This window comes from Ochlerotatus camptorhynchus, unplaced genomic scaffold, assembly GCF_037179485.1.
Source record: "Ochlerotatus camptorhynchus isolate MF236.1 unplaced genomic scaffold, CSIRO-AGI_Acam_v1.1 ptg000457l, whole genome shotgun sequence".
Lineage (NCBI taxonomy): Eukaryota > Metazoa > Arthropoda > Insecta > Diptera > Culicidae > Ochlerotatus > Ochlerotatus camptorhynchus.
The window spans coordinates 2712668-2737962 of record NW_027040943.1 but is presented as its reverse complement, the minus strand read 5'-3'; the positions used below and the strand labels follow the sequence as shown (position 1 = coordinate 2737962).

Sequence of the window (25295 nt, the reverse complement as noted above, 5' to 3'; positions counted from 1 at the left end):
TTAATGACTTGCGACGTGTTTTACGATTTTGCGACATTAATCTTTTTGCAGATGATACTGTGTTATTCATTGCAGCTAAGGATTTAGATGATGCCGTTTTACACTTGAATGAAGATTTGCGTTCTCTAAGTAGATGGTTGAAGTATAAGCAGTTAAAATTGAATACAAGTAAAACTAAATTTATGGTAATTTCGCGGAATCGAGTAAATGAGAACGTCTCTGTTGTAATTGATGATGAGACTATTGATCGCGTTCGGGAGATTAAATATCTTGGCGTGATTATTGATGACACACTTAAGTTCAACTCTCACATTGACAATGTCATCAAGAAAATTGCCAAGAAGTATGGAATTCTATGTCGACTGAAAAACGATTTAACTATTGCCAGTAAAATACAGCTATACAAATCAATCATCTCTCCTCATCTTGACTTTTGCCCTTCCATTTTATTTCTGGCCAATGCAACACAAATATCGAGATTACAGCGCTTGCAGAATAAAATAATGCGTTTGATTTTGAGATGTAATAGATTCACTTCCTCAACTTTGATGTTAGACGCCTTACAATGGTTGTCGGTGAAGCAAAGAATTGTATATTTGACTATGGTGTTCATTTTTAAAGTAGTTAACGGTTTGCTGCCTCGATATTTGTGTGATCGAATTGAAAGAGGAAGTGACTTTCATAGATATAATACTAGAAACGCGGTTGAAATAAGAACACCACATTTCTTGACTTGTGCTTCACAAAATTCATTATATTATAAAGGAATAAATGTTTTCAATTCGATGCCTAGACATATCAAACGTTTAGCAACACTTACAGAATTTAAAAGACACTGCATTTCACACGTTAAAACTGTCTTTTGAACAGTTATCCAGTGATTTTTTTATGAATTGACAAATTATGTATCTTGACGAAGTTATCTCTAACGGATTATTTTATATGGATAGCTGTCATAACGACTTTTTAATAATTATTGTAGCACTGCAAAAACTATATCTGTTCGCCACGAGGGTGATGATGGATTTTAAATATTTGATTTAATAGTAGATTAATTTAAAAAAATAGTAGTCTACAAAGGTTTGAGCCTCGCGCGCGTATTACGGATATAGAGGACTGAATTTAACATTTGATAAAAAAAATGCAATTTTGAAGCTTATTTGAAAGATACCTTGAGTTAGTAGTAAGTTTTCTGGCAAATGTTAGGGGTTCGTGAGCATTCCTGACATTGCTGAAAATTATGATAGCATCAGATTGCGGGGTTACTAGTGTAATAGGATGCTTTGTTGATTGTTCATTAACTCTTGATTGCTTGTAATACTTATGAATATTTTAGGTGGACAAAAAGGCGAACTAAGAGGTGGACGCCTGAGCTTTTCCACATTTATATCGCTGTGAAGCAACTGTAAACTTTAGAGGGAATCTATATCTGTAACTGAAACCAGTTCGATTTTGTTTGCCAACCTGGTTAAAATGTCATATTCAATTATCTTAAAGATAAATCGTCCAGCTCAAACCTTTGTAGGGGTAAGAGGTGGGACCATCATCATCATCATCATCAAAATGGCCGGACGATATGATTAATCTCACCAATACAATCAGGCCTACAATTCCACACCTTATATAGACAGGTTGAGCCTTGATAGCTAGCTGGTTGCGGGAACTGATGACCTCGACAAATGTCCAAATAATACTCTTTAACAATTTTGTGCTGGTCCTGAAAAGGACCGTTTAGTCGTGATGGTTGAGTAATGCTGAGCTATTAAGGTGTTCAACACGGATGAGGTTGGCGATGTGTTAATTGTTTGGAGCAAGGTTGACGGCGCTAGGCATTGATGACCCACAGCTTCTCACGAGGAAACTGATTTCGATCGCGGTGCGGCTTCGTCTTCCTTCTATGGATGCTCGCTGCTTTCAGGATGCCTTTCGTGGTGTACAGGATAACGATGTTCAACGCCACACGCCGAAAGCACTGCTGCTACTGATGCTGCTGCTGCGGACACTACCACACACGGTGATTAAATGAGCACCGTTTAGTGAGGCAGGATCGAATTCGATTTTTAAATCTGTGTTAGGGAATGCGCTGTTTGCAGGTAATCGGTGATAATTTTTATCACCATTGCAACAGGTGGACATTGTGTATTTTTGAATAGTGACTTATTGAAAATTAATAAAGTGTTCATTGTAGCAATTTGCCAGCTAAATTTCCAATCGTTTGGCTTGTTTAGAATTAAAATCCATCTGCTATTGACAGAGTTATATGTATGTAATCAACACCTGATCTCTTTTCGTAATGCGGTCGAATTTGATTTTCTGAAATTGGACCCCCAATATGTTGCCGAAAGACGTAATCCTACGTAAAAAAATACTCTTTACCAAATTTATGGTGGTCCTGAAAAGGACCGTTTTCTCGTGATGGTTGAGTAATGCTGATCTATTAGGGTGTTCAACACGGATAAGGCTGGCGAACTGTATATTATATGGAACTCACAAACAGGCTGCTTTTTCATGGTATACACAGTGTGATATTCAATAATCAATTAATTATCTCAACATTTAGTGGCAGACCATTCAAAAATTTTGGTAACATACACAAATTCTATAATTCTTATTAATTTCCTATGCCGATCGAAACAAACATTATGACGCCACTACAAGGGTGACTGAGTAAACGAATCGTGCGAATCGAAATGAAAACCTAGTGAAAAACGAATTGCACCAATACATTCAGGCCTACAATTCCACACCTTCTATAGACCAGATTGAGTTTTGATAGTTAGCTGCTTGCGGGAACTGACATCCGATTGATAACCTTTACAATATCCAAAACATACTCTTTAACAAATTTGTGGTAGTCCTGAAAAGGACCGTTTAGTCGTGATGGTTGTGTAATGCTGAGCTATTGGGGTGTGGTTGGCGAGCTGTTAATTGTTTGGAGCAAGGTTGACACGCTTGGCATAAATGACCCACAGCTACTCACGAGGAAACTGATTTCGATCCAGCGGCTTCTTCCTCCTTCTATGGGTGCTCGTGTGGGCTCTGCAGCTCACTGCTTGCAGGCTGCCTTTCGTGGGGTACGCCACACGCTAATCACTGCTGCTGCTGCTGACGTTGACGACCGGACACCACCACACACGGTGATTGAATGAGCACCGTTCAGTGAGACAGGATCGAATTCGATTTTTAAATCTGTGTTAGGGAATGCGCTGTTTGCAGGTAATCGGTTATAATTTTGATCACCATTGCAACATTTGGACATTTGTGTATTTTTCAATAGTGACCTATTGAAAATTAATAAAGTGTTCAATTTAGCAGATTGGTAGATAAATTCCCAATTCTTTGGCTTATTTAGAATTAAAATTCATTTGCTATTGACAGTGGTATATGTGGTCAAAACCTGACCTATTTTCGTCCCGCGGTTGATTTTGGTTTTTTTGAAATTGCACCCCCAATATGTTTCCGAAAGACGTAATCCTACGTCAAAAAAAATAACGCTCTGGGATTGCATCCAATTGAGTTGACATCTTGAGGGAAGTTTCTTAAATTAGTTAAGACTTCAACTTGGAGGATAAAAATGGCAGCCAATTGCAAGATAGATGTTTGCTGTCTTGGGCAAAGATGTAGAACGTTGAGGTAGAATTTTATGAAAAGTTGCCGGAAACATTTTTCGGTCTTCATTTCATTTCGGTCGTCAATCGTCAATTCTCGATGAACATTTCAAATGGTCCTATCTGCTTTGATCGATTCTCTTCTTCAACTTTCTCTTTCGTCAATAACACAGCTACAAAACCTTTCCCTGTTGTATTTGACGTTTTGGACGCTAGATAAGAACCTCCTTTATCAAACTATGTGGTAGAATTAGCGCAAAATCTGTTTGCATAGCAGTGGTTATGAAAAGAGAAAGTCGATGAAGAGAATCGATCAAAGCAGATAGGACCATTTGAAATGTTCATCGAGAACTCACACTGGACGCGTTTTTCAGTCGCTCCTAGCCGCGTGCGTTTTAATTTCGTTTTTTTTTCGGATGGCGTTAAAATGAGCTGTGAAATTTGTGCTGTGGATTCTTCCGCTGACTCCGGCATGTAGAAATGTGGTGGATGCCCGCGTCAATTCTACGCAGCCTGCCTAGGGTTATCTGAACCTGTGCCTGTTCAGAGGAGCTCAATTCGCAAGAGAGACAAGACAATCAACATTTCGTCATATGTGTTACCATGCTGTAGCTCATGCCAAAGTATGATCACGGCTAGTTTTGAGTTCAACGCGCTTGTGGAGCAACAAGCGCGGCTGGTCGACCAAGTCAACAAAAACACTGAGGTGACTCATCGCTCCACGATTCATCCAAATAATGCTGACATTGTCCATGAAGCTCGATGCTTTACTCGTCAATATAAAAAAAAACAGCTGACGGCAACTGGAAGCAGTGGTTTTACTGACAACGTAAGTGCTATTTGACATAGCGATGAAAGCTTCAATAGAAAAATTTTCAAAAATGACATCACAAATTTCCGGAGACCTAAAATATCTCAAGGACGAGCTGAAAAATATCAGCAAAATAACTTCTGACCTATGCTCTACTGTTGCAATGTATTGTATTAGAAGAGCTGAAATCGTTATCGGTGTGTATTGGCAAAAGTTTTTCTTGAAAACATAATATCTCAAAACATAGGACCTCAGTAACGACATCTCTCGGGCTTCTCGTGGAAAACAAGCTTGCTCGCTAACTCGCAAACAATATTGCATACAAGTTCTATAGAATGTATAGAAACGTAAAAGTGATCCGATACCAGCGCTGCAGCGAGTAGTTCGCGGGACTGATAATATTTAAATCAACCGTTAAATGCGTGAACGAAGATACACAATGAAGAGTTACGTCTGTTTGTCTGTGCCCAAATTAACTATGTCACACTTAATACGCCTGACTTTCGATACAAAGTGATATCACCATCACCTGACCCCCTCACAATTAGCAAAACGTTAATGACTCAGGGTGGCGTATTTTGTGTACGAGGAGGATCTGGACTGGGTCTGGAGACTGGTCAGATTACGACGCACGCAAATTGACGGCTAAATCAACAAAAACATGCTGAAAAAACAAGAAGGCAAAGAAAACAAAACACAGCACGAAATTGTTCTAACACAAGGAACAACATACACAGCAACAGTTTAAATCCTCGTAATCATCGGAACATGAATTCCGACAACGGTTACAGTGCCAATCACAGAAACATTTTCGGCCACCGGAGCATCATTCTACATAACGACCAGGATATCATTAACATCAATAACAAAAACAACAGTTCCTATCAGATCACCGGTTAATTATCAACCTGCGATGCAGTTTGAAAAAAGGGAAACTATAAACTCGTACCCAGTAACCGGTCTTCCTCCACATCGTGTCAGCCGTGCACATGTAGACATGCGTGTTTTCGGCACAACTGACGCACTCACCTAAGGTGAATATGACAACACAGCTGAGCCCGAGGATCATGGCATCTCACATAACTTGAGGGATTTTGGACAGTATGCATCAACTTCACCCCCTTACCAGCACGACGTAAGTGACCATGTCGCTAGTTTATCAAGTAGCTCTTTTTTAAGTGTCTATTGCCAACATTTTAACCGTATGCGTAGTGCGTATAAAATAAATGAAATTCGAAATAAAATAAGCGTCTGCACATATGATATAATAATTGGAACATAAACTAGTTGGTCTGACAGTATTAATAGCGAAGAGGTCTTTGGTAGTAAATTTAGTGTATTTCGATGTGACCGCGATTTATCATTATCAGGAAAAAATCAGGTGGTGGTGTACTTATTGCTGTGAATGCTACATTTCAATAGTCCCAATATTTAAATCTGGCAAACGGTCAGACGGTTTGAAGCAATTGTTAACCAGAAAATATTTAACCAGGTTAAGCATCGCATTTCAAATAATCGACATGGTTTTTTTTTAAAGGTCGGTCAACGTCTACTAATCTTTTGGAATTTGTAATTTTTCTATTGAATCAATGGATAGAGGTAATACCGTTGAAACCTTATACACTGACTTTAGTAAGGTCTTCGACAGAGTGGACATTCCCTTACTTCTTTTTAAATTAAAACGTTTAGGTATGACAAGTACACTTTTAAAATGGATTGGATCATACTTGACAGAAAGAATACAGATGGTCTGCTTTAAAGGAAAAATGTCCTCGCCAGTTAATGCTGCCTCGGGAGTTCCACAGGGATCTCATTTAAGTCCTTTATTATTTATTTTATTTGTGGATGACGTGAAGTTTGGGTTAAATCGCTTAAATGTGCTCATATATGCTGACGATACGAAACTGTACATGGAAATCTTTAACAATTCTGATTTGCTACATTTTCAAAATGAAATTGATGTTTTCTACAATTGGTGCGCTAAAAGTCTGCTGGACTTTAATGTAAAAAAAAGCAATATTATATCTTATTCCAGAAAACACGCTACTCTAGATTTTACATGTACTCTAGGAAGCCAGCTGGTTTGAAGGTGCGATAAAATTAGGGACTTCTTGTAATGCTTTACTTGAAGTTGACATTTGAAGATCATGTGAATACCACAATTCACAAAGCAAATAGTATGTTGGGATTCATTAAAAGGTTTATTTATCATTTTAAAGACCCATATACCATCAAAACGCTTTATATAGCTTACCTGAGATCAATTCTGGAATATTGCAGTGTGGTTTGGGCTCCATACCATGAAACTTATTTAAATCGTATAGAATCAGTTCAAAAACAGTGTTTGTTATTTGCTCTTAGGAAACTAGGCTGGACCTCTTTTCCCCTTCCTTCTTATGAGTCCCGTTGCATGTTGATAAACATTGAAACACTTAAGAAACGAAGAGACATTTCCATGATTTCCTTAGCAATCTTTATTTAGCAAGCTTAAATTTTTACGTACGATCACGCTTGTTAAGAACTCGAAATGTATTTCGAACGAACGTAACACAGAACGTATTATGGTAAAAATGCCCCGTAACGTGGGTAGATCACCTTTTCGTCGTACGTTACGGGATGTAAGATCTACCACCGATTCCTAGTCCTGACTTCTTCAAACTAGGGGAACAGGTTTTTTTCAGTAATCAAAGGAACACATCTTAGTCCTTGTTACTTTTTATGCCTTGTTGATAGTGATAAGTCCTCGGGTTGCCTGGACCTAGGATGATCTTGAAACAAGGAAAAAATGAGTTAGTTAGTATTCACCTATGTATGTGATTCCTAATCTTCTATTCGTTGTTCCCTAGTTTGAAGTGGTTAAGACTAGGGTTCTGATGCATGGTCATTATCGGTTTCATAGCTTGTTTTTGTTGTTAAGGAATCCAATTTTGACTGACAAAGGGGCGCGCCTTTGGAGGGTGTTTCAACACTCCGAAGGGTATAAATAGCGGAACCTTTCAGTTAGAATCGATTCCGTGCGATGAAGGCAAGAATGACAACTGTATCAAAACCGAATACTTCATCATTTCTCAATAGTGATGGAGTAAAACGACATGCACTAAACTAAGGACACGGGATATACTACAATAGATCAAATTACTGGTCGCATGTCCCGAACAGAGGAAAAAAAATGTACTGGGCTTGCACGGTAAAACGAAAGATTTGCTGAAAATTCAGTTTAAATCTGGTGAATAACCGACGTTCTGTAAAACACAAACTGAACTTCGGTATCGTTTGATGCAAAATACTGTACACAGAATATATATTTACTGAGATAGTCGTTAATTCCCAAATTTTTGAGATTTCACGAAAAGTCAGTAAAAATAATTACTGTGCACAAAGAAGTCTTATTTTTTTACTGACTGGTCAGAAAAATAGCCACCTTGTTTTACTGACCACGAATTGTAAAACTCTAACCTGTCAATTTCATTCCCGCCGCCATTTAGCATCAGTAAAATCCGGGAGCAAGTGTTTTATCGCGCAGTTTTGTGAAAATTTGAAATAAAACATGAACGACGGAAAGTATTGATGGGGGTTGGAAATATAACAACTACCTACGGGTGAAAAGTTTCTCCGTACTTTGGATTGATTTTATGGTTGTTGTTGTTTCTTATCAGTATCCTGAAAATTTGAGAAAAATAAAATGCAATTCAAAATAAATGCAATAAATGGTTTTCCTCCCGGGTATCTTATTATTATTAAAATTAAATAGTTTTTTTCTCCTGACAAAACTTTTAATATAACTGGGTAACACGGTACAAGAATGAACAAAATAACTGTCTTGTCAGTTAAATTGCAGCAAAATAAACGAAAAAAAAAATACTGGGTTTTCCAGTATATGCAACTCGAACCAATTACTGAATAAACAGTTACTTTTGACAGATTGACTTTACGGACAGTTCGGTAATGCAAATTTTTGCTGTGATGATTACTGGGCGATCCGCAATTCAAAAACCCAGTAAAATTTTACTGACTCCAGTAATCTAAAGTTAGTGTGTGTAGTCTACATTTATTGAAAATTTCAAATAAAACGTATGTTTTAAAATAGCATGTAAGGCAACAGCACTACTGTAAAACGGTCAACACTGATTGACGACAAAATAAAAAATCAACTGAGATATTAAAAGTTTTATAAAACTTGCCATATTAGTATCACATTTTAAACATTCGTTCACAAGATATTTTTCATCATTTTTCCTCGATCGGTACTAATCAATTCAATCTTTTCCTGGTCAATGCTATTATTTTTATTGTACTATAGTACATAAAACATGAAATTTGAAAAAAAAATACATGATTTTCTTAATGATTTTTTCCAAAAAAAAATGCGTAAGTGATCGCAAAATGTCATCAATTATTCAAAATTAACATCAAATAGACTTTAATTCCTAAAAATATTTGAGATAGGTATTTGGATTTAAATCAAATAATATGTTTTATTTAAATTAATACAGCAAAACTATTCTGTTGCTTTTCAAAATTAAAAAAAAAAATTATCAATTTTGATCAAACGAGATTGTGATTGGAAAAAATATGCACAACAACGTTGTTCAAGACCGCAAATTTACTGGACTTCTGGCAAAAAGTTATCAATCATTTTCTTTTGACCTACTGCAACAAAAAGTCCCAGTATGCACGTAATATAGCCAAAGAAGAAGAAGATGATGTAGCAACAAGCATACGTTTACAAGTCTCAACCGAATTCCATCTCACTAATTTGAAAAAAATAATTAGTTGATGAAGTCGTGTTGCCAAAAACGGGAAGGCACTGTATACTATATTAACAATATAGTTCACTCTTCGATTATCCAAGAAGGGAAGAGAAACTTCGTGTTTGACACACCGCCTAACGTCAGAAAAGTAAACCAACATGCATTTGATTACAGTCGAGGGGTGAGCGAGCTGCAATTATTACATATGAAAAAATATACTTTAATTTAACAACATTAATTACAATCAGGGAAAAGTTCTGCAAATTGCCTCGGCCTGTAGATACGGTAGATACCTATGGTAACACGAAAATAATTGTTTAAACAAGTTTCTCTGTTGTAGCTTTGAAGCATTCAGTTGCCTTTGTGCAATTGAAAATTGTGTCTCCGAAAATAACAAAAGAGTGGACTATATTGTCACAAGAGTCCCCTACCTACGCACACCGGCGGCCATATGAAATACCGTTGCTGAAAGTTTTGTGACCACTGAGACGCAACCCTGAATCCAATTATAGAGACACAAGATTAAACTTTAATATTTCATTCGACACGGACCAGCCGGATTGTCGTAGTTCTGAATTCATTATGTCTTCTCGCATCTCCACTTCTTCCACGTGGATTCGCTTCGTATGGGGAAATTTTTATATTTGTTTCGACGACCACGAACGGCCAAGGGATCAAGATTAAGAGTGCTTCTGTGTGCTTTTCGGTCGAAAGGAATCTTCGGATCGAACAACAGTGAAGGTAATAACACTTGAGATCGGATTTTCAATTTTGTTTTCGTGATGAAATTGAAAGAGGATTTGTTGGTCTTGTGGGTTTCTTGATTGTTTGAATTGCTAAGATTGACGTACGTGCGTGTTATATTGAGGAAAACTTTTGTTTTGATTTTTATTCCAGATTCATGATTGGTCAGTACGTTACGGTGCACGGGGATGTGATATCGCACGTGAACATTAGCCACGTCATGGTCGAAGACGGAGGAGAGTATTCGTGCGTAGCGGAAAACCGAGCTGGAAAGACGTCCCATTCGGCCCGGTTGAACATCTATGGTGAGTTGGTAGTATTGTTTTCGGAACAGCGATGTAATCATAATATTGACTATTGACTAAATAGGATTGCCATACATCCGACTGATACCCAAGGTGACCGCTGTAGCCGGGCAAACGTTGTACCTTAAATGCCCCGTTGCCGGCTATCCCATCGAAGAAATCCATTGGGAACGCGGAGGACGAGAACTGCCAGAAGATATGCGGCAAAAGGTTCAAACGGATGGAACGTTGGAAATCAAGGAGGTGCAAAAGTCATTAGATTCGGGCGTCTATACTTGCTGGGCACGGAACAAACAAGGCCACAGCGCCAGGCGGAGTGGTGAAGTTACTGTGATAGGTTAGTTGGTGACCGAAGTTTGGAGGCGGTCACAGATGAATGATCTTTTTTATCAAGAGCTGACAGATCGCCATGTATATGGAGGTGGGATTTAGCAGGAAAAACAGGGTATCTGAAACCTTCACCATTAATGAAATATTGCCTATCTCGGTCGACGGCATACGTCGATTGTATGTCAAATTCTGAAACAAAAAAAAGAGCGATGTACTCAATTTCAGTTGTAATTTCAAATCGAAGTCTCTTGTGTTAAGTGATGAGAGATTTGTAGATATGATTATCTTTTTATATATAAACTTGCCTTAGCCCAATTTCTGCAAGATGGATGGATTTGGTGTAATATTTTGTCGACAAATATTATACATCTAGTGATCAGAATCATATGGGCCTAACTGTGATGATCGATTATCTTTATCGATCTTCTCTTCACATTACTACAGATAAGTTAACCAATTTTCCGAAATTTTGCCAATACAGTGTATCAAAAGGTTATATTAGCTAGCAAAAGCAAGATCAAATTTACCGATAAACATTAATCCAGCCGAGTTAGCAAAAGAGAAAATTGATGAAGAGAATCGATCATCGCAGTTAGGCCCTTATGAACGCCAAACATTACCTTTCATAGCTCATGATTGAACTTATTTTTTCATCTTCACGTAATAAGAATATCATCCATCTTTTTTAAAGATTAAAGAACATAATTTACAACAACATTACTTCCAGAAATACCAGGATATTCACTAGGTGTTATAAAAGATACCATAGACTTTTCTAATTATTTATTAATCTTTTACAAATCAGAAGTACGGTATGCTTGCTAACAAACACTATTCTTCTTGAAGATCAACGCGGGGTACTTTTTTTATTTAAAATAGAAGGTTGTGTAAATTCTAGAATTGGATGACTTAATGAAACAGCACACTTTTAAGCGATAAGCTGTACGTAAATAGTTTCCTTAGGTAATTGAAGTTGATACAGTGGTTTAGAGCGTTGATTTCTAGTGATAATTACCAAAAGTGGCATTTACACCGGCAAATATTATTGTCTGGTAATTGGAGTAGCTTTAGTTTTGGTTGCATTCGAAATAAATACGTTTATGTGTTCATGGGTTTGAGAGTATGGACATCTTGATTTGTCTCGTCTTTTACCTCAAACTTCCTAGGTAATACGAAACTGCATAAACCATTTTTCGTAGACTGAAAAATTTATCAATTTTTGAACCCAACTACCTCTAGATCTGTCAGCTCACCCTAACGATCATTGATGAATTTCAGTACCCCCGAAGCTGAACCCCTTCCACTCGACTATCCTGTCACTGAACGTCGGAGACCGCGCGTCGTTAACCTGCTCCGTTATCAAAGGCGACATCCCACTCACCATCAACTGGCGAAAAGATGGCCGTCCAGTCGATCAAAACCACCGAATGTCCGTCACCCAAGTAGACCAGTACAACTCAATTCTCGTGATCGAAAACCTGTCGGCTGATCACACTGGAAACTACTCCTGCGTCGTACGCAATACCGCATCCGAAACCGAGGGCAGCCAGGCACTGCTTGTCAACGGTAACCGTGCTGTGTTAATACCAAATAATACTCACGTGTGTTTTTTTTTTTCTTTTCTTTTCTCTTTCCGTTTCCGTTGTATTCTACTACCACACTACTACCACTTCTACTACTACTACTACTAAAACTACCACTACTGTGTCTGTACGGTGGGAACAATTGTAAAAATCAAACACATTGAAAAACAAACACCTCCATCATGCTCAGTTCCTCCCAATATCGAGCCTTTCATCTTCCAAGATGGCCTGGCCGAGGGCATGCGAACGCGAACCGTCTGCGGCGTGTCCAAAGGTGATCAGCCAATGTCTTTCAAGTGGCTCAAGGACGGTGAACCGCTGTCCTCAATGCTCGGTGCCAACGTGTCCACTCTCGATCAGTATTCGTCCCTCCTCAATATTCCCTCCCTCTCAGCGGCACATTCCGGTGATTACACGTGCGTCGCCAGCAATCCAGCGGCCGAGGTGAAGTTCACTGCGTCGTTACAGGTAAAAGGTAAAGTAAAGTCATGCCACTGTTTGCAACACTGCACCCGTTCCTGCATTCGTTTCTTTCAAAATCTTACGATGCATACATATATATTTAATCTTATACGCGCAATTATAACCACCATTGTGTGTCCCTTCCCAGTTGCTTTGGCACGCAGTGGGTTTGCGGCCGATCACCAGGTAATTGTTTTCTGCACCACCTTTCTTTGTTTTCTCTTTTATTTCTCTTATGTCTCTTCTCTTTTCTTTCAATCTTCTGTTGCCTTCCCAATCTCTATCTGGAAAACCTCCTACTTAATCCACTTGTTATTAGAACTGAACAGCTCTCTGAGTTTCTCAGATCCAAGAACCAGCGGAGGCGCTTGATCTTTCTCTGTATCGTTTCCTTCCCGTTTCCTCCTTCGAAGCTCACGCCGAAACTGTCTTCTATCTATCTATTCTAAAGTCTCTTTCCTATACACCGTTATTTCTCTTTTGTTTGTGTTCGTTTTTCGTTGTTTTTGTCGGTAGAGCTCGCATGCCGTAGATGTTGGATTCAAAGTAGCCGTAGAGCATTCAAATTGCTTCCAATCTCAACTCTTTCCATTCTTCTTTCTCTTCTCCTGACAAAGCTGTGTTCTTAATCGGAATGAAAATATTTCCACAAAATTTATCTTTTAATTACCGTTTTTCCTGACGGTTCAGCCAATCAATTTGTGGCATAGCCTTATCATCCACAAATAGATGCGCGTGCTAATTACCCCTAGAAATGAATTCAACTCCCCCGTACCGACCCCATATATAATAAAGCCTTGCTTGAATATCGATATTTGACTAAAGCTTTATTGCTTCACTGGTAACTCTTTGGTTGAAATATTCAGTTCTATAAGTTGGTATTTTTGAACGTACTATTTATACTATTAAGTTCTTTGTGTTTGTAACAACTTTAGTTCGGTTTGGACAGAAGGCTTCCGCAAACCCCACTCACAAACGCTAGTGTTTTCTCTCTCTATATATAAATATACACACATTCCCTCTTTTGATTTTGATCTCGATTTTCCTCCGATATAAGTTCCTATCCCTTTTCCTTCATACCAGAACAATCAACAATACTATTACTGCTTGTGATATGATTGTCCGTATGAGCAAACTTTTATTTTTTGGAACGAACAAATCAACTTATCTGCTTTACTGCACCAATACCAATCATATCCCAATAAATATCATCCCCGCCATCGATAACAAGTAGAACCAAGTGACATGCATCTTTTAAATCACTGATTCACGCCAGAAATTGTTCCGTTGGCATTGGTAGTACAGTGTACGTGTATAAGCGAAACAAATAAAGAGTTTCAATTCAATCTAACGAACAAAGAAACAACATAAGATGCTGCAAATATCACAATTTTTTTATTTAACTATTGAAAATCGGATTAAATTTATCAAAAAATCCAAATTTTAAGCAACTGAATAGAAAAATACAGAACCGTTGAATAGTGAAGCCAAGTTCCACAGTAGTTTTAGTAACATTTCCTTTGTGACAATACTATTCTCGAAATGTATATGTCAATTGTTTGAAGAAGCTAAGTCCAATTCAAGCTACAAGACAAATATAATATTATTTGTGTTCTACATATAGGGTTAAGCTTATTTACATTCAATGGGATCGGGTATGTGTACCATGGCTATGGCTATACGTTCCTATTATGCTGTGTTTCAATTATGACCAATGGAATTCTCAAATGACATAATTGGAACACGCCATAATTGAAACGTGTAGCCATAACTGGACCTACCCCACATTAATATTGAATTTGGATGGAATAATTATATAGTGTGTAGACACTCTTCGTCATAAAGCAAAACTTGGGAAAATGTGTTTGGTGAGTCATATCGGCGTCAGTTTCTAATTTACTACTGTTGTGTTTTACAATGGAAAATGTGACCATTAGCAACATTGCAGATTACAACCATTAGATGATTAACTACCGTCCATCTGCCTTTTTTTGCATTTCGTTCGAAGTAGATGATCTTTTTCCAATTTTAAAAGATATCTAACACAGATGAGCTTTACCAAGTAAATGAATTGAAAAATCAATTTTTTTTTTAACTCTTTATTTGTTTCAATTTCAAAATAAATTACATTTCATTTTAACCTAGGTGCTCCAGTTACTGCAGTAACGTACCAGCCTTAATTGTTATGATATATATATATAAGTGTTTTTACATTGTTCTTGTCTTGGCAATTCAGTATTTTAAACAGGTTTTTTAACCTGCATGTCAGTATAACAATTGATATCTTAAAACTAAAAACTAAAACTAAATCTTATTTAAGTATAAAGGGAATTAATCGTTGCAATTGAGGATTGCAACGATTTTTGCCTGAAATTATTAATTATTTTGTTGGACATTTGTTCTAAAGTCTCAACATTCGAAATTCTATGTACCTCGGTAGTACTGTACCAGGGAGACAACTTCAAAATCATTTTCAGAACTTTGTTCTGAATCCTTTGAAGTGCTTTTTTCCTGGTAGTGCAACAACAAGACCATATTGGCACAGCGTAAAGCATGGCCGGTCTAAAAACTTGTTTAAATATTAGAAGTTTATTCGTCAGGCAAACTTTGGATTTCCTGTTTATAAGAGGATACAAACATTTAATATATTTGTTACATTTAGCTTGAATGCCCTCAATGTGATCTTTAAAAGTTAATTTTTGGTCAAGTATTAATCCAAGATATTTCACTTGGTTTGACCAGGAAATTGGAACTCCGTTCATAGTGACTATGTGACTACTACTAGGTTTCAAAAACGAAGCTCTAGGCTTATGTGGAAATATTATAAGTTGAGTTTTGGAAGCGTTGGGAGAAATCTTCCATTTTTGTAAATAAGAGGAGAAAATATCTAAACTTTTCTGCAGTCTGCTGCAAATAACACGAAGACTTCTTCCTTTAGCGGAAATGCCTGTGTCATCAGCGAACAAAGATTTGTGGCAACCCTGAGGCAAATCAGGGAGGTCCGAAGTGAAAATGTTATACAATATAGGCCCAAGATTGCTACCCTGAGGAACTCCTGCTCTAACAGGTAGTCGATTAGATTTGGAATTTTGATAATTTACCTGCAGAGTTCTGTCAGTTAAATAATTTTGAACTAATTTCATAATATAAAGTGGAAAATTAAACTTTTTCAATTTAGCAATCAAACCTTCATGCCAAACACTGTCGAATGCTTTTTCTATGTCTAGAAGAGCAACTCCAGTTGAGTGGCCTTCAGATTTGTTTGAACGAATTAAATTGGTAACTCTTAAAAGTTGATGAGTAGTTGAATGCCCATGGCGAAATCCAAACTGCTCATCTGCAAAAATTGAGTTCGTATTGATGTGAAGCATCATTCTATTCAAAATTATCTTTTCAAAAAGTTTACTTATTGAAGAAAGCAAACTTATTGGGCGGTAGCTAGAAGCTTCAGCTGGATTTTTATCCGGCTTCAAAATTGGAACAACTTTTGCATTTTTCCATTTATCAGGAAAGTATGCCAAATGGAAACATCTGTTAAATAATTTTACCAAGAAAGACAAGGTACTCTCTGGGAGTTTTTTGATGAGGATATAGAAAATTCCATCATCACCTAGAGCTTTCATATTTTGAAACTTTTTAGCTATAGACCTTACTTCGTCCAAATCAGTCCCCCAGGAATCATCAAAAATATTTTCCCGAGAGAAAATATTCAGAAAATCCCGAGCAACCTGATTCTCAATAGGACTAGTAAGACCCAAACTGAAATTATGGGAACTCTCGAATTGCTTAGCAAGTTTCTGAGCTTTTTCCAAGTTTGTAATCAAAATTTTACCACCTTCTTTAAGCGCTGGAATAGGCTTTTGAGGTTTTTTCAAAATTTTTGTGAGTTTCCAAAAGGGTTTGGAACTCGGGTCTAATTTAGAAATATTATTTTCAAAAGTTTTGTTCCTCAGGGCAGAGAATCGCTTTTTAATTTGTTTTTGCAAATCCCGCCAGATAACCTTCATGGCAGGATCGCGTGTTCTTTGATATTGTCTCCTACGGACATTTTTAAGACGGATCAAGAGCTGAAGATCGTCGTCTATTATAATTGAATCGAATTTTAGCTCGCATTTTGGTACTGAGGCAGCTCTTGCTGCAACTATAGAAGTAGTCAGAGATTCAAGAGCATAATTAATTTCATCTTTGGTTTGCAAAGGAATGTTTGGATCGAAGTTATATTCCATAAATGTTCGATACTGCTCCCAATCAGCCCTATGGTAATTGAAAATAGAACTGTTGGGATTACAAATTATTTCTTGGGATATTTCAAAAGTTACTGGAAGGTGATCAGAACCGAAGTCAGCATGGGTAACCAATTGGCTACAAAGTTGACATGAATCAGTTAAGACCAAATCAGTAGTTGAGGGATTTCTTGCAGAAGAAAAGCATGTTGGGCTGTTTGGATATTGAATAGTGTAATAACCTGCAGAACAATCATCAAACAGAATATAACCATTGGAATTGCTTTGAGCATTATTCCATGAGCGGTGTTTTGCATTAAAATCACCAATAATGAAGAATTTAGACCTATGACGGGTAAGTTTCTGGAGGTCACCCTTGAGAAAATTCTTTTTCTGGCCTACGCATTGGAACGGCAAATAGGCAGCTATAAACGTAAGTTGTCCAAATTTTGTTTCAACAGAAACTCCCAAAGTTTCAAAAACTTTGGTTTCAAATGAAGAAAAAATTTTATGTTTGATTCGTCTATGAATAATGATGGCAACGCCACCACAGGGTCCATCAAGACGATCATTTCTATAAATCAAGTAATTTGCGTCCTTCTTAACCTTATGGTCAGGTTTAAGGAACGTTTCAGTTATAACGGCAATATGCACGTTATGAACTCTCAAAAAGGTAAATAGCTCGTCTTCATTATCTTTAAGAGATCGAGCATTCCAATTTACAATATTTAATGCTTTAAAATCCATTACTGAATTTTAAAGCCATGACAATATTATTTGCAAATTTTACTCCAGTTTGAATAGCATCAAACATGGAGTTAGATTTAAGCATATCAGAAATCATGTCAATTAATGATTTCTGTAAAAATTCCATTTTAGGGGCAGTAATGCTTCCTAAGTCAAAATTGTCAAAATTTCCGTTAGAACGTTGGTTAGTATTTTGATTTCTACTCGCTGCAATAGTAGCATAGGTAGCTCCATTAACTCGCTGAACATTGTTAGCAGCGAGGGGAGTAGGTACAGATGAAACATTTGAAGCAGGCGTGATATTTGTACCTACGGGTACGAATGTAGAATTTGTTCCTCGCTGACCGTTGTTAACAGCAGAGGAATTTGTACCTGGTCGGAAACGTGGAACGTTTCCTACCTGACGGTTAGAACGAGATTGTAGGATCGCTTTGCGAGTCTTACATTCCCAAAAATTGGATTTGTGGTTTTCACTCCAATTTGAACATTTAAATTTCTTAGGATCTTCCTTCACAGGACAGTCGTCCTTTGCGTGAGAGGAATCACCACAATTCATGCATTTAGCTGGCATGTAGCATTTTTTAGTTCCGTGACCCCATCCCTGGCACTTACGGCACTGAGTGAGGTTTTGGAAATTTCCTCCAGTCTTCCTGAAGTGTTCCCACTTCACTCGGACATGGAGCATAAGGCTAGCTTTTTCTTAGGCCTTAAGGTTGTTTAGTTCACTAGACTTGAAGTGAACTAAATAAAAATCATTAGAAATCCCGTTGCGCGAATCGCCAGGACGGGATTTCATTTTCATTTTGATTACTTGGAGTGGCACAACTCCAAGTAATTTTGCCAGTTCATCTTTGATCTGATCCAGGGATTCACCACTGGGCAGTCCTTTCATGACAACCTTGAACACACGTTCAGTTTTGGTGTCGTAAGTAAAAAATTTGTGATGCTTCTCAGTAAGATACTTGAGAAGACATTTAAATCCGTCCAAGGTTTCAGCCAATACACGGCATTCACCCCGACGTCCAATTTGTAGAGAAAACTTAACTTTCACGAAGCTCAAAAGTTCCATGCGAAGAGCATGGAAATCGGAAGTGGTTATCACAATAGGGGGAATCTTTTCCTTCTTGGCATTAAGCCGGGAAAGTTTACTAGAATTTTTCTTGGATGATGGATCATTCTCATCATCCGTGAGCAAATCAAATTGATTACTCAAATTAATTTCATCAGAAGGGGGGTCAAGAGTTTGCCCCTTTCTTTTGCGTTTAGGTGCCATGGCGGCAGTAAATTTTTATCCAAATCGACTTCCAAGCAGATTACTATAAGAATCTGAAGGATCGAAGAGGAATTTTCCAAATCGATATCCAAGAAGGATTACCTCGGGTAGGGTCCAAACAAGGATCGAAGAGGAATAAGAGTTGAACAAGGTAGAAAATTTTTACAGGTTGAGCACTGAAAAGTGCTGTTTAAATTTGTTGTAGCTTTAGGTAGTAGTAACACTTCCTTCAGCAAAAAGCAAATAGATCCGCACGGCAAGAGAGCACGATGCGGGCTTGAAAAATCAATGATTTGTCAATAGTGCTTACTCATGGTTACTCCATGAGTAACCAGCTCCGAAAACCGATTTGTATTTTTAATAAAAATTAACTGGACGTAGAAATGTCGATCTATATGCGTTTCTTCTATAAAAGCTGGTTTGGTCATTCCACCTCATTGCAAAATGGTCATTCCACCTCAAGTGACCGAGCAATAACATCGACCTTTTTGATGTGGATCTACTTATTTTAGCACAAATCTATTAAATGCAAATTTTAGTGCCAATCGGCCTACCTGTAGGCTCTGGGGGCTACCCCCCTCTTTTTCGATTTTAAATTATAACAAATTTTAATTTCTACAGATTTGAAGGTACAATAAAAAATTGTGTTCGTAATTTTTGTACAATGTTACCAAATCCATGATTTTTACATTTGAAAACTTTGAATGCAAATATCTCAAAAATGTTTATAGTGCCAAAGCGTTCAGCAGACTTTTTTTTACATAAAAATCACTTAACGAGAAAAAAATCAAAATGTTTCGTTTAGGAGGTATTGGTTTTCAAAGAGAATTGCCCATAACAAACAATTATGCAACATAGCCAGCAAATCGGAGAAGGTCAAGTGTTATTGATTCATAATTTGGCGTGCAACTGCTAAATATTACTGGAAAAAATGGTACAGGTACAGATTTAGAAAGCTATCAATAACAACTATGGAGGTGCTCAAAGAACACTAAGTTGAGATCCAGCGTACAGTCCCAATGAGGACGTAATAAATCAAAAGGAGATGCCCATACTGTTGTCGATTTGCCACCACCCAATCATGCAACTTTTCATATCTTCCATTACGATGAAAGCTACTCAGCTCATGTGGTTTGTCGTACATGGTAAAACCACCCCTATACGTACAGTACCGCACAAAGGTATATAGCATCGTGATTTTTTGTATCTCTTGGGAAAAGTTAAATGAACTGAAACTTTTTAAGAATTGCTTCAAAATTTCTCAAATATTGGCTGCCTGTTGATAAACTATTCATGGTTTATCGGTATATAGTTTTGGGTTTGATGGAATTAGTCTACATGAAGTTTTGGTAATTCTAGTGAAACACTTCTTATTTAACTGGCCATTTTCAAACTTTAATTTCTTGTCGTACAATGAACCGAATCAATTGAAATTTCGAACATTTTTTGTCAAAATAATGATCTTTGAAACGCTATACGTAAAATCTGTTCACGACAAAGATAAATTATAGGAGTTGGATTTTTTATCACCATCTACGAAAATAGAATATATTTTTTTTTTATTTGGTTACTTTGGTTTTCATTTTGCTGCCAACGAAAATGCCTATATTATAGTGAATTTGAACCTATTTTGACTAGCGAAAGGCGCCATATTGATTTTTAAAAGATTGTATTAATTAATTATATTTGTTTTCTAAATGGCGAATAAAATCATTCTGCTATAAATTACTTTTGCCGTGAGGAAATTCTAGTCAAATTAAAGGCTTTTCAAAGATCAATACTTTGACTATAAATGTGCATAATTTCAGATGAATTGTGTCATTGTTTTTCAATAAATAACAGTCAACTAAGAAACATTTTACTAAACTGCTGAAACTTAAAGTAGTTTCATCTTATCAATTCCAAAACTATATTGAAAATTTGTGAATAAATGATCAACCAGAAACCAAAATGTGATAAATTTGTATGCACATCCAGAAAAGTTACAGCTCATTGAACTTTTTCGCAGAGAAAAAAAATCACGATGTTATATTCTTTTATCCGGTACTGTATGTATCCACGAACCTACTGCATCGCTACAATGTCGAACTTGTGGACTCTCAGAGCCTCAATATGTCGGAAAGAATGCAGATTCTTTCCATGAAATTGAGCGACTTACAGTTGTATGTTCCGAGTTTCCAATCCACTATGGGTTAGTAATGCAACCTGACGGAACAAAATTAACTGATAGAACCCCAAGCGATTGTGTCAAAAATGCGTCAAATTCCTATTTAAGTTACTCAAACCAACGGGCCTCTAAGGTATTGTCACTACGCCATAATAATGTGCATGTGAGCCTCCTGTTCAGACTAAAGGTTGAACACGAAAAACTTCAGTCCCGAAAATCTTGTAAGGGTTTAAAAATGCGTTTTATTTTTCATAGTTCAATAACAACAGCTATACATTAGTAGGTGCTATGCTTATCGTAAGACCATTGTTTCAGTCTTCCTTCTTACCATAGGCCATTGCTCGAACTTTTCTTCGTAATCGGCCCATCATCTTTTGCACGAGCCTTGTTCCCACTTGTTTGGCTGCCAACATCCATTTCCGTTTGAAATCTTTCAGGGGAATTACAGTTCTACCCTTTTTCTTCAGTATGTGCTTCACAATTGACCAGTATTCCTCAATTGACCTTAGTTCCGGAGAATTTGCCGGATTCATCTCCTTGGGAACCACTGTGTCGCCATTTTCGCTGTACCAGTGTTTGGTGAAATTTGAGTAATGGCATCTTGCCAAGTCCGGCCAGAATAGGGAATGCTGCTACAGAAAAGGCAGTAGTCTCTTCCAAAGGCTCTTCTCCTGATAAATTTGTTGGTTCATGGTCCCAGAAATAACGAAAGCTCACAACTGCACTTTTTGGGGAATTTCGATTTTTTTTATTTTACATTCTTTCGGGGCACTTTTCCGGTCAACCGAGCCATAAAATTCCTGCCCAAGAATTTGATTGAAAACTGAAAGGAGCGGATAGACAGGGATTTTCGTTTCGAGCGTGCAGGATCCAATCACGACGTGCTTGCTCCGGTGAAGCCATGATGTATACAAATGAACTTATCCTGACAACCAATGCCTACTGTGATAATATACACTCTTAGCTTGATTCAGAGAAGTTTTGAAATATTTTACTCAAAAAATGCCTTAATGGCAGCGTTTTAATGTGTCCGTATTTTTTAGTGTTCAACCTTTATGATGTATTTTTTCAAAATCCTGATCATTTAGAAAGAACAGGGAATACTCCAAATAACTAGACAAATTTTTGATCAACTTTGGAGTGTTGTAACTTCGTCAAATAAGGTACGACTGGAAAACTAATATAATTATTGGTGAAGCCACGAAAATAATCATAGTCAGCGGATACCGGATATAATCCAAGTATCCGGAGATTGTATACTTCTGATAATATTTTTTATATGCCGTTTAAAAACTATGTTTTTAATACATTTTTATGGTGTAAAAATGCAACTGTACCCAGCTAAAGGTTTCCCCCGGGGACATCCCGTGGTTTCGAGAGCGGCCAATGTTGTCAATGAGCCATTTAAAGCCTATCGAAAGCCTTTTGATGGAAAACCGTCGAACGGCATGTTTTGACTGGTTGAAAGATCTTTCTGCATTCAGAACCCTCCATCAGAATTGATTCCAGGGAAATGGCCATATCTCGGTCGATTTTAGGCCGACTTTAGTTTTTGAAGTATCATTCGCTTTGGAAATGGTTCTGTGAATTTTCTAAAAATATAGATTTTAACCCGTATCCTATAAACAGTCTCATCACAAATTTAGCAAGTTAGACATGTCCTCCGAAACCCCGGAGTTTCTCCAATAACCATTTTTATTGTTGAGGCTACACCGTGAATTTATATTAGCTTGCAGTCGAATGCTTCAGAAATATCAGAAAACGGATCATATTTGATGAAGATACAACACTCCAAAGATGACCAAAAATTTTCCTATCCTAGTTATTTTGAGTATCCCCTGTAGGTATCTTCTGCAAAGTAGTTCAGGTGACTAAGGCTGGGTGACAGATTAGAGCAAAATTCTCTCACTGGGTGGTGAAGTTTACACACTACCGCCATCTGTTCAGGGTAGTGTCCACCACAGTGTGCTTAACAGATAGCGTAAATTTTTTAGCGCCGATGTTTTACAGTGAGAAATATTCAATGTGTTATGTATGTTTGTCTGTGACCTAACTATCTGAAGAGTTTACTATGTATTTTGCAAAAATAACGAAAAAAATATGCAAACTTCTGTGAACTAAATCAAAAAGCAAAATCAGTAACTAATTTTCTTGAAGTTCAATCAGAAACAGGTCTTGCAAAGTTATGCCTAATAATACTTCATATTAGTAAATATAACAAGCTTACCCATAAATCAGTATGGCAAAAGGTTAGCATCAGGAGAATATAAAGTTCATCTTTCCCATAAAAAACTTCATAGGGCAAGTGCAATATGAGTTTGCAACCAAATGGCCTCCTATTTTTTCAGGATGATAAGCATAATATTTCAAATTGATTCAGCTTGGTAGAGCAAAATCGATATTTTGAACTACGCTATTACCGATTACTATCCTGATTCTTGGACCTTTAGGCCAATGCCATAGTGAGAGCGAAGAGACGAGCGAAGCGTTGAAACGAATGTAAGTAATAATATCAATAATGGCAATTTGCATTAATAACTCTAGTTTACCGCATATTTGAACTTTGTACGCTGATGGTCATTTTTTATGTAAAATCGTGCGCTGAATCCAAAAATCTAGCCAGTTGGATAGTTTTCGAGATATAACTAAAAAATGAAATTTCTTTTCAACAAAATGTGTTTAGTAAAACACAATTAACTCCGGTTGTAATGAAGTTATATCAGATATTTAACGCCAAATTAAAGAAAATAAAATTTCAATCATTTTAAACTATATTTCAGTGAGATTAGTAATACAACCACTACAAACATTTTTATTTAGACTGCTTAAAAACTTATCCGAAATTTAATTTTTCTTGGCAAAATGCAAAATGTAAAAAATATAACAAACAAACTATTAATCAACAACAATACCACTAATCTCACCGACACTTGATGTACAGTTTATTGATTACCTTTAATTTGGCGTTAAAGTAATTGAAATAGTATTATTACAACAGGATATATTTGTAATTTAATACACACACTTTTTTAAAGTAAATTTTCATTCGAAAACTATCCTACTGAGATTTTTTGGACTACATTTTTGGATTCAGCGCACGATTTTACATAAAAATCATTGGTCAAAGATTCAAGTTCATTTTCTTTACATTGATTTTTAAACTACTGTTATATTATTCCTTTCATCAGTTTCAACGCTTCGCTCGCTTTTTCCCTTCTCTTCGCTCTCACTATGGCATCGGCCTAAAAGTTCAACAATAACATAAAAATTTGCCACACATGATAAGAGTCAAAATTTATTGTTTAAATTTTTAAATTCTCTAATACTATGAATTTGAAGGTACTAATGCGGTTGCTATCATCAATCGAATCCATCAGTAAGATGGTAAATTTTATGGCGAAAAACTTTGCCCGAGACAGTATATCCCTATTTTAAACCGTTATTAAGTTATTCGTGATTCATTGTGGAATTAAGAGGTACTACACGCTACAACTGACGAATCGTCAAAACTTTACCCTCTCCGAATTCCATGAAACTATGCTAGGGGCAATAAATCAAGTTTTTTGCTGGAATTCGGCCATTTTTACTCGTGCGTAATGTTTCTAAATAGCGTATTCAATGTTTTTCAATAAATCCAGTATGAAAACTGCTAATCTTATCGAAATGACGTCTGAGACAAAGTCGTAGGAACCTTGATCAAAAAAAGTGTTTAAACCATACAAAACAAAAATGTTACCATTTTCCAAAAAAAAATTGACTATTTTTAATTAAAAAGCTTATACAAAATTATATTTTCTGTGAAAATTTCAAGAGTCTTACTCTTACAAATTATTAAAAATCATAAAACATTAACTTTTAAAACGGGTTTGTAAAATAGTTTGCTGCGCAAAATTTCACAAAATATGTTATAAACAAATATTTCAAATATGTATCCAAAAGATGTAGTTCAATAAGTTTTGTTAATGTTTAAGTGACAACTTGGAAATTTCTCAAAACATAGCATTTTTTAAGCTAAATGGAAAATATTAAAATAATATTGAAGGGAGTCATTTTGTGTTATTTAGTTTTAACACTTTTTTTGATTTTTTACCCAAAATTACGTGAAATTGTTTACATTGCATATTATTCCTGAAACTTTGTCTCAGACGTGATTTCGATTGGAAGTGACGTTTTCGAGGGAGGTTTGTGGAAACATTTCGAATACTCCATTTTGAAGTTTTTTGTGTGATTCAAAATGGCCGAATTTTAGATAAAATCTGATTGAATGACCATAACAAACAATGATGCAAAG

General features: G+C 36.7%; 1 protein-coding gene across 7 annotated transcripts in view; it reads left to right on the top strand.

The window, feature by feature from the left end:
- The window catches only part of Dscam2 (Down syndrome cell adhesion molecule 2), a 410918-nt gene that overhangs the window by 359774 nt on the left and 25849 nt on the right, over positions 1 to 25295 (top strand). For 4 of the 7 annotated variants that reach the window (XM_065235003.1, XM_065234999.1, XM_065235001.1 and 1 more), the window contains exons 8-10: positions 10068 to 10219; positions 10284 to 10556; positions 12323 to 12607. In XM_065235003.1, the coding sequence (XP_065091075.1) occupies positions 10068 to 10219; positions 10284 to 10556; positions 12323 to 12607 (710 nt within the window). Of the gene's footprint in view, positions 1 to 10067; positions 10220 to 10283; positions 10557 to 11827; positions 12116 to 12322; positions 12608 to 25295 lie in introns of all 7 variants that reach the window. The other 3 variants (XM_065235000.1, XM_065235002.1, XM_065234998.1) reach the window with 1 other exon arrangement.